Below are 11,599 nucleotides of genomic sequence, written 5' to 3' on the forward strand. Positions count from 1 at the left end.
ACTTGATGGGTCATAGTAGAGTTTGCAGCACAGATTTTGGTTTAAGTTAATGCAGTGCAATGTCAGGCAGACTGGTTGAAATGACATTGGTCTGTTTTAACCTTCACACCTCTTTCATTCAATTAGTTTACCAAGAAAAGAAACGTGCTATGGTGAGATAAGAGATAGCAGAGAAACACTAGCCTACGCATAGCTTGTGATATGAATCTATGTGTGTTTTGTGTGTGACCTGGCTAGGGGTGACATTGTTACTAATGGTACCATCTTATGCAGATGGACGTGGTGTGTTTTAATGCGTGTGTGTGTCCACAGGTGTTTGTGCGCATGTGTGGAGTAAAAGGGGAGTTTTGGGTATAAAAGGCTTTTCCACAAAATGTGTCATCTTTTTAACCATTGCATGTGTGTGTGTGTGTATGTGTGTGTGTGTTAGAGAGAGAGAGAGAGAGAGAGAGAGAGAGAGAGAGAGAGGGAGGAAGAACCAGGGTGTTTGGGACTGAAGTCTAACTGGCAGCCAAAATTTCAGGAGCAAAGAAAAAGCGAGTGGTCTGGACCTCCATTGATTTGGGAGAGCAGTCCCTAGTCAAACCGGCAACCATGAGTAAAACTGTAAGACCCTTGTGATGAGATGACCACTACTTGTTTGTCCTTAATTGTAGGAAATGTAGGCACATCTTTGAAATATATTTTTTTTTAAATGGCAACCATTTCAATTGATTCTACATTCTACTAAATCAGAGAATCTATGCTCATGAGCTTGTTGTATTAGCTATTACGAACCAGATCAATAAGCTGTTTGAATCAATTGATATAGTTCTAGTGTCTATATCATGAAGACTGTCATATAAAAGATGCTCACATTTGATATTTATCCCATTTCTGACTATTTAGGATTCTTACAATATGTTCGAGATGGATGGAGAGATGGACAAGAAGAAGAAGAAAAAGATTAAGAAAAAGGAGAAACTGGAGGGCATGAAGAAAGAAATGGATATTGTAAGTGAAATTTGTCTGGTAAAAATAAAATACCGTGGTGAGTGTTGTGGTGAGATGTGACATTGAGTTATGACCAAGCATCAGTGAATCATGTCTTAATAAATGACCTTCATTCACTCTGTCTCCTCCTGCAGGACGACCATGAGATTACAATTGAAGAGCTGGAAATGAGATATAACACTAGTGTTACCAAGGTGAAACAAAACAAACAAAAAAATCTTCATGTCTCCTAATTAGTTTTTTTTTTTATTAAAGAAAGACACTCACTTATTTAATCTGTTTTTCTGCTCTTCATCCACAGGGTTTGACCACCACATTTGCCCAGCAGATCTTGGAGAGAGATGGTCCTAATGAACTGAAGCCTCCTAAAGGAACACCTGAGTATGTAAAGTTTGCCAGGCAGCTGGCCGGCGGGCTGCAGTGTCTGATGTGGGTCGCAGCTGTCATCTGCTTCATTGCCTTTGGAATTGAACTTGGGAGAGGGAACCTCACCAGCTTCGATGATGTGAGTGATATTACATATTGACTGTTTCTGTTTTTGTGCGCTTGGGCAAGAAATAGAGATGGAGAGCGTCTACGGATCAAGTGGATGCTCTTAGAAAAATGGATCACAGAGTGGCATAAAAGAAAAACAAAGAGGGTTTGAATCATCCATTTCCAGCCACCTGTTTTTCATGGTAACATTTTCTCTCTGACCTCAGCTTTACTTGGCCATCACCCTGATTGCTGTTGTTGTTGTAACTGGGTGCTTTGGTTACTACCAAGAGTTCAAAAGTACCAACATCATTGCCAGCTTCAAGAATCTGGTACCCCAGGTAAGTGCATTTAAAGCTTCTCTATCACTACCTATCTGTCTCGATCTCTCTCCTTTCTGTTACTGTCACTGTCTCCTTGTGCTGTTTCCTCCTTTCTTACTTCATGTTTGTTTATCTTATTCCCAATTTCCAAATCCAGCAAGCCCTTGTGATCCGTGATGGCAAGAAAAATGAGATCAACGCCAACCTATTGGTGGTGGGAGATTTGGTGGAAATCAAAGGAGGAGACAGAGTGCCTGCAGATATTCGCATCATCACTGGTCAGGGCTGCAAGGTAAAAATACACACATAATGCATGTACATAGACAAAGAATGACATGCTGCTTATTACTGTAAGACACAACAAATTATTTGCAGATTCTTGGCAGAGTTGGCAGAATCAACTTAAAATTGTGGTCTTTTAATGAGTCTTCAGTTGGCTGGACAGTGTCATTTACTTACAGTGATTAGTTTGGTGTCACTTATATTGCATATTTGGCCAATGTAGGTCAATAATGTTTGTACAAACCCAGTAAAGTGCTTCGATTTTAATAATGTCTGAAGAACAGATGAGGCCCAATCCCACATTCACATTCTTGCAACCAACTTATATAATGTAGACATGTAATACAACAATATGTATTTATACATACTGTGTGTGTGTGATAGGTGGATAACTCGTCCTTGACTGGCGAGTCTGAACCCCAAACCAGGAGTCCAGATTGTACTCATGAGAATCCACTGGAGACCAGAAACATTGCTTTCTTCTCTACCACCTGTCTGGAAGGTTCAGTACATAGATCTAATCTGTTTTGTCATTTGCAGTTGAAGTATTATGTGTTTAATGGTTTGTATGAATTCTTCTACCTCTAATAAAGACAGACAATCTCCTCTCCAGGTGTAGCTACTGGTATGATCATTAACACGGGCGATCGTACCATCATCGGTCGCATTGCCAGTTTGGCCAGCGGCGTCGGCAACGAGAAGACACCCATCGCCATTGAAATCGAACATTTCGTGGACATCATCGCTGGTCTTGCCATCTTCTTTGGGTTTACTTTCTTTGTGGTTGCCATGTTCATCGGATATGCCTTCCTGGAAGCCATGATCTTCTTCATGGCCATCGTGGTGGCTTATGTGCCAGAAGGGCTGCTTGCCACAGTTACTGTAAGTAACCGCAATAAATGTGGATTTCTGTCAATAAAGCACTGCCCATCGCTTATAGCCTCTTGGAAAATTATCAAAGTGTCTGTATGAATACAAGATTTGTAATGTCCTATCCTTTGTTAAGTTCACATATACAGTACAGGATAGATACATCTTAACAGCCTGTGTTATAGGTGTGTCTATCTCTGACTGCTAAACGACTTGCTAGGAAGAACTGTGTCGTGAAGAACCTGGAGGCTGTGGAGACATTAGGTCAGTATACCTGTGTACCAGATGTATCCTCTTCCAAGTAGTTTTGTTATATTCAGGCAGGATTCTGACCTTTAACCTGTGTGTGTTTAGGCTCCACCTCAGTGATCTGCTCTGATAAGACGGGCACCCTGACCCAGAACAGGATGACTGTTGCTCACCTTTGGTTCGACAACCACATCCATGCAGCTGATACCACTGAGGATCAGTCCGGTAAACACATGGATAAAAGCCTGTTCTGTTAAACACAATAAATGCTGTTGTTATAAGCCATGTCAAAATGTGGATATGATAGAAGCCACAATGAACTATCCTTAGGGTAAGGATGGATACGGTTTATTTTACATTTCAGCAGTCTTTCAGTTAACATGTGACTGTGTGGTTTTTCAGGCCAGAGTTTCGACCAGTCATCAGAGACATGGCGCTCACTGGGGAGAGTGGCCTCCCTGTGTAACAGAGCTATATTCAAACCCGATCAAGAAGGAATACCTATTCCTAAGGTACAAATGTATTTCTTCAAGACATCATTTCATTCATTCCAGTTGCCTTAAATACAGTATTTTTAATGCCAGTTCTTATTGTTTTAGGGTTGTCCACCCATATCATTGCCAAACAAACATTCACTAGGATGCATAACCAAACTTATTTGATCTTGGACAAGGGCATAAAGCATAGTCTTGGTCTTGTGAATGCGATATCTCTACAGTATAATGCCTTGAGAGGATTACTACTGATTTGGTATAAACCTTGACTTGGGCTCAAGGACAAACTGATTAGATTTTGGTAGTTAAAGTTCATTGTCACTGTGACCTTGGAAACTTCTTAGCCATTACTCAAGATTTTATGGTGAGATTATGCTAAACAGGCAGTGATTTAAACTCTAAATTATTCTAAGAACAGAGCTAAGAATAAATCTCTATTTTACCATCTCACACAGAGGCTTGTGGTTGGAGATGCATCAGAGACGGCTCTCCTGAAGTTCACTGAACTCACAGTAGGGAACATCATGGAGTACCGTGACCGTTTCAAGAAAGTGGTGGAAGTGCCCTTTAACTCCACCAACAAGTTCCAGGTGAGAACAGAAGGCTTTGCTGTGAGGGGGCAGCAGAAAGGGTTTTCCTCTTTAACACCATGGCGCTGCTGTAATCATGTGATTCAAGGTGAATGAATCTAAGAGTACCGATTATTAACATTCAGTTTTTATTCACCACTCTCTCTACAGCTTTCTGTTCATGAACTGGAGGATCCACTGGACCTCCGCTACCTGCTGGTGATGAAGGGAGCACCTGAACGTATCTTAGAGCGCTGCTCCACCATTTTGATAAAGGGCCAGGAGCTGCCTCTGGATGAGCAGTGGAAAGAAGCTTTTCAGACCGCTTACATGGACCTGGGAGGACTGGGAGAGAGAGTACTGGGTTAGAAGGTTCTTCTAGTAACACGGATGTGTGAAGCTATACATAGAATAGACATAGTGATAATGTGATGTACATTATGAAGTTGTTACTTTAACCCTTTCCTTTTTCTTCCTTTCACAGGTTTCTGTCATATCTATCTTAATGAGAAAGAGTTTCCTCGTGGCTATCGATTCGACTCAGATGAGATGAATTTCACCACGTCCGGACTGTGCTTTGCTGGTCTCATCTCAATGATTGACCCCCCAAGAGCCACTGTGCCAGATGCTGTGATGAAATGTCGTACTGCTGGCATCAGGGTGTGTTGACGTTGCCACACATGCTCATGAACATCTTGGTTGGGATGGTTTGGGACAGTAAAAAAAGACACATATGTAATTACTTTGTAGAACTGAGTAGTTTAATATTGTGAGTTGGTTTATTTTGATCCACCTGTCTCATAATTGCTTCTAAAATATCTTGAAACCAAAGGTTGTCATGGTGACAGGAGACCATCCAATCACAGCAAAGGCAATAGCAGCTAACGTTGGTATCATCTCGGAAGGCAGTGAAACAGTGGAAGATATTGCCGAGAGGAAGCGCATACCTGTTGAACAAGTCAACAAGAGGTAGGCTACTGAATCAGTCCACACTTTAAACAATGCACATCTCCGTGACAACTCAGGAAACTGACTACACCTTTCCAGTAAAATGTTCACTTTCTTAACATAATGAACCACAGGATTCATCATCATCATCATCTTTGAGATTTATAAGAGGACCACTGGAGTACTGTGTCTGGTTTGTGTATTTTGCCTGTTTAATGTGTGTAACATTGTGTTGTCTGTGTGCAGGGATGCCCGTGCTTGTGTGATCAGCGGTGGTCAGCTGAAAGAGATGAGCAGTGAGGAGTTAGACGATGCGCTACGAAGCCATCCTGAGATGGTTTTTGCAAGAACATCACCTCAGCAGAAACTGATTATTGTGGAGAGTTGCCAACGTCTGGTAAATAAGCACAGACATAAACATATGCATAATGCACACATCCTTCCTAAGCAACAACATTGTATTTATTTGACATACATCTATGGAAAAGAAAAGAAAAGACCCTATTAAGCTGATATGGTATTTTAGCCTCCTGGGATAATCGGGACTAAGTAGCAGAGGAAGAGAATGGTTTGCATGTCTTCACATATCCAGTGTGACTAATAGAACTGTGTTTTCAGACTTATCACTTTATCCCCCCACACTCCAGGGCTCTATTGTCGCTGTAACAGGTGATGGTGTAAACGACTCGCCGGCTCTTAAGAAGGCTGATATTGGCATTGCCATGGGGATCGCTGGCTCAGATGCTGCCAAGAACGCTGCAGACATGATCCTGTTGGACGACAACTTTGCTTCTATTGTGACTGGAGTGGAGCAAGGTGATAATGTTGTTAAAAAAAATTATTATGTGAAGTTGACATACCATAAATTAATAACGCCTGTTTTTCTGTTTGTCAGGAAATACAAAAATCGAATCTATTCCTACAATTAGTAAGGGCATTTTAGCAGATATTTGACCAATCTGGGAACTAAATCCTTACCAAGAAATTTCTTCACAATCGTCTTTAGGAACGTGCGTAGTATCATGTCTTAAAATGTTGAAATTGAACTCCCGTGGGAAACCCCCTAAAAAACGACTCAAAGTTGGGGTACCCATAACTGGATTTTTGAACATTCCGAAATGTTAAATTTGGCCTTGAGTAACTTGTGAGGGGTCAAACTAGGGGTTTCTCATGATTCTGAGTTGATCGCAAACATTAGTTTTACACCCAAAACACTCCTTGGTGGAGAAAAAAACAGCCACACCCACTTTTCTTGATCATCGGAACCCCCACTACCGCCAATAGAATGTATTGCAGAGAAGCCATTCCATTGATTATCATTGCAGAGGTTGTGTTACATAATACTACTAAATACTCAATATAAGATAACTTTTACTCTACCCTTTTTTCTATAGGACATTATACAGACCCTCCAGGATTTTGTGGTGTCGCTAAATTTATTAAAAAAGTTATTATAAATGTAATTTATTATGCGGATCGGTAGCAAGCAGCGAGAGAGAAAAGACAGTGGACATGCACCAGAAGTCACATACCAGCAACAACTGAAACAAGTTTGTTCAAAATGAAGATAGGAAAAGCACAAAAATACACAGTGGTGCTACATTGATTGCAAACATGATAATGTTAATCTGCACACACACTGAGCATCAATCTCCATCGAGCATCCAGGCTCTAAGAGGTCGTTTTTGAAGAATGGAAAAAGATAGATGTTGCAGTGTGTCACAAACTTGTTCATTCCAGCTTGGGCCTATTGCTTGGTCATGACCGTATGGTAGCTGTTGTAGTGTATTATGGGATTTGTAATGTGAGTAATGTGAATGCTATATTGGTGGGCCATTATTAACATAATATTTTTCTTGAAGGCCATATAAAAGTGTATCACAGGACAGATCTGGCCCCCAGGTTTTTGACATTTTGATTAATGTCCAACAATGGAAAAAGATAGAATATAGTTAGGCTATATTAAGTATTCAGTAGTAATAGTAGAAGTTTTTTTGTGACATTAAAGAAAACCTCTGTCATGCACAGGAATAGCTTATCTCTAATGTATTCTATTGAGTATAGTAGATCACCGCCTAAACCTAACTGCAAAAATCCTTGTGAAGACAATAGGCCTACGCCATGTTTTCCTAGTTTGATAGCTAATGGGGCAGTCAGGTAGCATTTAGGAAAATAAAATGGTCAGATGGTCATTAGATTCAGTCGCACATTGGAGTTGGCTAACTAACCATATTAATTACTGTTAGCCAACTAATAACCATTTTGGTAAGACTTTGACGCCTTTCTCTATAATGCATTATAACCATACTTATAATGAGTTATAATGCAGTTATAACACTGTATAACTATAGTTATAAACACTCATAAATGATCATAATGCTTTATAACAATACTCATAACACACTATAAAGCATTTTATCATGACTTATAAGGTCAGGTATTATAATACATTATAATTGTTAGTAACTCGCTGACAATGCCCATGTCGATAATACATTATAAATATAGTTATAATGTGTTATAATTGTCTTATAAAAGTGTATAACCATCATTATAAATACTCATAAATGATCATAAGACTTTATAACATTTAGCATAACACATTATAGAGCATTTTATAATGGCTTAAGGTCAAGTATTATAATAGAGTTATAATGCTCTATGATGTGTTATGCTTATTGTTATAAAGCCTTATGATCATTTATGAGTGTTTATTATGATAGTTAACATGTTTATAAGCCAATTGTAATACATTATAACTATATTTATAATGCATTATCGATGTGGTCATTGTCAGCGAGTTACTAACAATTATAACATATTATAATACCTGACCTTATAAGTCATGATAAAATGCTTTATAGTGTGTTATGATTATTGTTATAAAGCATTATGATCATTTATGAGTGTTTATAACTATAGTTATACAGTGCTATAACTGCATTATAAGTCATTATAAGTATGATAATAATGCATTATAGAGATAGGCATCAAATAAAGTGTTACCACAATTTTTAAGTTTCTTATGCATGTAATCAACACAATGACGTGACATATTTCAAGTTCTTAAAAAAAGATGTAGATATCACATATCAGGTGTAAAAAGTAGTATGTCTGTCAATGATCGAAAGTTGTAAATGGCTTCAACATGTCTAGCACTAGCTAACTCCAAAATTCTTCACTTTTAATGCTAACCAACTACAACTACCACTAAACAATACTTAGGCTGATTTACCATGGCAATAAATAAAAAGAAGAAGAAAGCAACCTTTTAATGTAGCCAGTAGTGGTGTGTGTGTGTGTGTGAGTGTGTGTGTGTGTGTGTGTGTGTGCTGTGTATGTTTCCGTTTTTACTGTGAAATCTGGTGTGCATCTGATTTCTTTCCTTCTCTCTCGCTCCCGATCCGCATAAAACGTAATGTTATATGAAAACAATAACTATAATATATAATATCTATCTATATCTATCTATAATAACTAATAAAAACACAGACATGCAAAAAAAATGGAAATGGAAAATGGAAACACTGTGGCCACAGCTGAAAACAGCTAGCCACAGCAGTCTATGACAGCAAATTTGCTGAAAACTTGCAGTGGCAAGGCCAAAGAATTCATGATTGAATTTGCATTAATAGTTGCAATCGTGACATCATAAAATCCTGGAGGGTCTGTATAATGTCCTATAGAAAAAAGGGTAGAGTAAAAGTTATCTTATATTGAGTATTTAGTAGTATTATGTAACACAACCTCTGCAATGATAATCAATGGAATGGCTTCTCTGCAATACATTCTATTGGCGGTAGTGGGGGTTCCGATGATCAAGAAAAGTGGGTGTGGCTGTTTTTTTCTCCACCAAGGAGTGTTTTGGGTGTAAAACTAATGTTTGCGATCAACTCAGAATCATGAGAAACCCCTAGTTTGACCCCTCACAAGTTACTTGAGGCCAAATTTAACATTTCGGAATGTTCAAAAATCCAGTTACGGGTACCCCAACTTTGAGTCGTTTTTTAGGGGGTTTCCCACGGGAGTTCAATTTCAACATTTTAAGACATGATACTACGCACGTTCCTAAAGACGACTGTGAAGAAATTTCTTGGTAAGGATTTAGTTCCCAGATTTTCATATGTTGCCCTTACTAAATATACATATTATTTACATAGACTGAGCTTTCTCAGAGAAGGTAGAAAAACTTTAGTAACCAAATGTCTGTTTATCTGCAGGCCGTCTCATCTTTGACAACCTGAAGAAGTCTATTGCCTACACACTAACCAAAAACATTCCTGAGCTGACTCCATATTTGATCTACATCACCATGAGCGTGCCTCTACCTCTGGGCTGCATCACTATCCTCTTCATCGAACTTGCCACCGACATTGTGAGTCAATAGTAGCAGTTCAGCAAGAGACTGGAAATAATTTATTTATGGTCATTACAGTTGAAAGGTATTATCATAATAGATGATGAATATGTTTAATATGTACATATATCACTGTGATACGTACACTAGTTTTTTGTCTTCAGCCTTGGTCTTCACAGCAGGTCCTCACTTCCTTATCTGCTGCATATGTTTTTTTTATCTATAGTTCCCCTCTGTGTCTTTGGCTTACGAGAAAGCAGAGAGTGACATCATGCACCTGAAGCCTAGAAACCCCCGTCGTGATCGTCTGGTAAACGAAGCCCTGGCTGTGTACTCGTATTTCCAGATAGGTGAGACTGGAGTGTGTGTGTCTGTGCCCATCACAACATACACAATAATGATGACAATAATATGAATGAATATGATCCCTGAGTAGTGTCACACAGCTACTGAGCTACAGTACATCTGTATACAGCAAAGACAGTAATGACCCCATTTACTTTCTGTTTTAGGAGCCATCCAGTCCTTTGCAGGTTTTACAGATTATTTCGCAGCCATGGCCCAGGAGGGCTGGTTTCCACTCTTGTGTGTTGGCCTGCGGTCGCAGTGGGAGGATGTTCACCTGCAAGACTTACAGGACAGCTATGGACAAGAATGGGTTAGTACTGACTTGAAGATCCCACCTTTAAAACATCTTCATACAGACATATTTCTGCCTCCAGTGTTTAACCTATGGAAAGCATTGGGTCAAGGGGTCATTTCGTATTTTTTATCAGTAAGGAAAACAAATAAGTTCTCTCTAAACCCTCCTTATCTGTTTACAGACATTCAGCCAGAGGCTGTACCAGGAGTATACGTGCTACACTGTATTTTTCGTCAGTATAGAGATCTGTCAGATCTCTGATGTGCTGATCAGGAAAACTCGCCGTCTGTCTGTGTTCCAACAAGGTTTCTTCAGGTCGGTAAACAGCCTCATGAAGAGTAACATGAATCACCCAGTATAATTGCTTTAATAGATAAACATGTCTAGGGTTCATTCTTTGTCTGTGCCATCATAACATTCACAACTCTGGGCCTTATTCTGCACATACATATTAATCAGTATCCCCAATTATTCTGAGATGGTTGGATGTATAAATTTGGCACAGTTCACAGATACAAAGTTTGTATAGCACCATTTCATGAGCAGGTTGTTGTTGGGAGCCAAAGCAAGACATTTTGCACCATACTTTGTCACTTATGAACACTTGAACTTGTCAAATAAATATCTGTTACAGCTGTACTGTATGTAAATCTAAGTTTTATATTAATTTGCCAATTGAGGCAGTCGGTGTTTTGTGGTTTTGAGATCATTTTACATGGAAGACATTAAGCCTGACCCAGCTGGGTGTTTGGTTACTTAAGTGCTTTTTTGAATGCAGGAACCGTGTCCTGGTTTCTGCCATCGTCTTCCAGCTCTGCCTCGGTAATCTGCTTTGTTACTGCCCTGGGATGCCCAATATCTTCAATTTCATGCCCATCAGGTAAAAGCACAAAATGCTCCATTCACAAAGTCCCCATCTGATATCAAAGGTCAGCCTGTATCATAACAAACAAACTTGGTGTCTTGTCAATTCTGAGGATACAAATTTTAATTAACATAAACCATAACCCACAAGCAGATGTCCCCCCCTCTACAGTCACTTCTTTTCCAGTATATCAAACAAATTCTAATGTTTTTGCTTTAGGGTCCAGTGGTGGTTTATTCCTGTTCCATATGGTATTTTAATCTTTGTCTATGATGAGATCAGGAAGCTGGGAGTCAGAAGATACCCAGGAAGTAAGTCAACATTCATTACTCTCCACTAACAATTAAACATCCATTCATCAGTCATCATTAACATCTCTACTGTATATCCATTCATTATTCATTCATCTGTGGCCTAATGCTCTCGCAGGTTGGTGGGATCAGGAGTTATACTACTAAGACAAGAGGCGCTTTCATTCACTCAACCATCCATACACATGGAAGCTTCCTCTGTAATCTATGTTTTTATAGCT

General features: G+C 39.2%; 1 protein-coding gene across 1 annotated transcript; it reads left to right on the top strand.

The window, feature by feature from the left end:
- Positions 1 to 594: 594 nt before the first annotated feature.
- On the top strand, positions 595 to 11,525 carry LOC310998806 (potassium-transporting ATPase alpha chain 1; the record flags this gene model as incomplete). The annotated part of the gene is made up of 24 exons (XM_083989007.1): positions 595 to 606; positions 889 to 993; positions 1,128 to 1,187; positions 1,295 to 1,498; positions 1,695 to 1,808; positions 1,948 to 2,082; positions 2,457 to 2,574; positions 2,686 to 2,954; positions 3,128 to 3,206; positions 3,297 to 3,416; positions 3,594 to 3,703; positions 4,141 to 4,275; positions 4,426 to 4,618; positions 4,739 to 4,914; positions 5,087 to 5,223; positions 5,449 to 5,599; positions 5,850 to 6,018; positions 9,423 to 9,577; positions 9,786 to 9,909; positions 10,072 to 10,217; positions 10,384 to 10,517; positions 10,981 to 11,082; positions 11,287 to 11,378; positions 11,497 to 11,525. The coding sequence occupies 24 exons, from the start codon at positions 595 to 597 to the stop codon at positions 11,523 to 11,525; spliced, it is 3,069 nt and encodes a 1,022-aa protein (XP_083845133.1).
- Positions 11,526 to 11,599: the final 74 nt, after the last annotated feature.

This window comes from Trachurus trachurus (assembly GCF_905171665.1).
Source record: "Trachurus trachurus genome assembly, chromosome: 16".
Classification (NCBI taxonomy): Eukaryota; Metazoa; Chordata; class Actinopteri; order Carangiformes; family Carangidae; genus Trachurus; species Trachurus trachurus.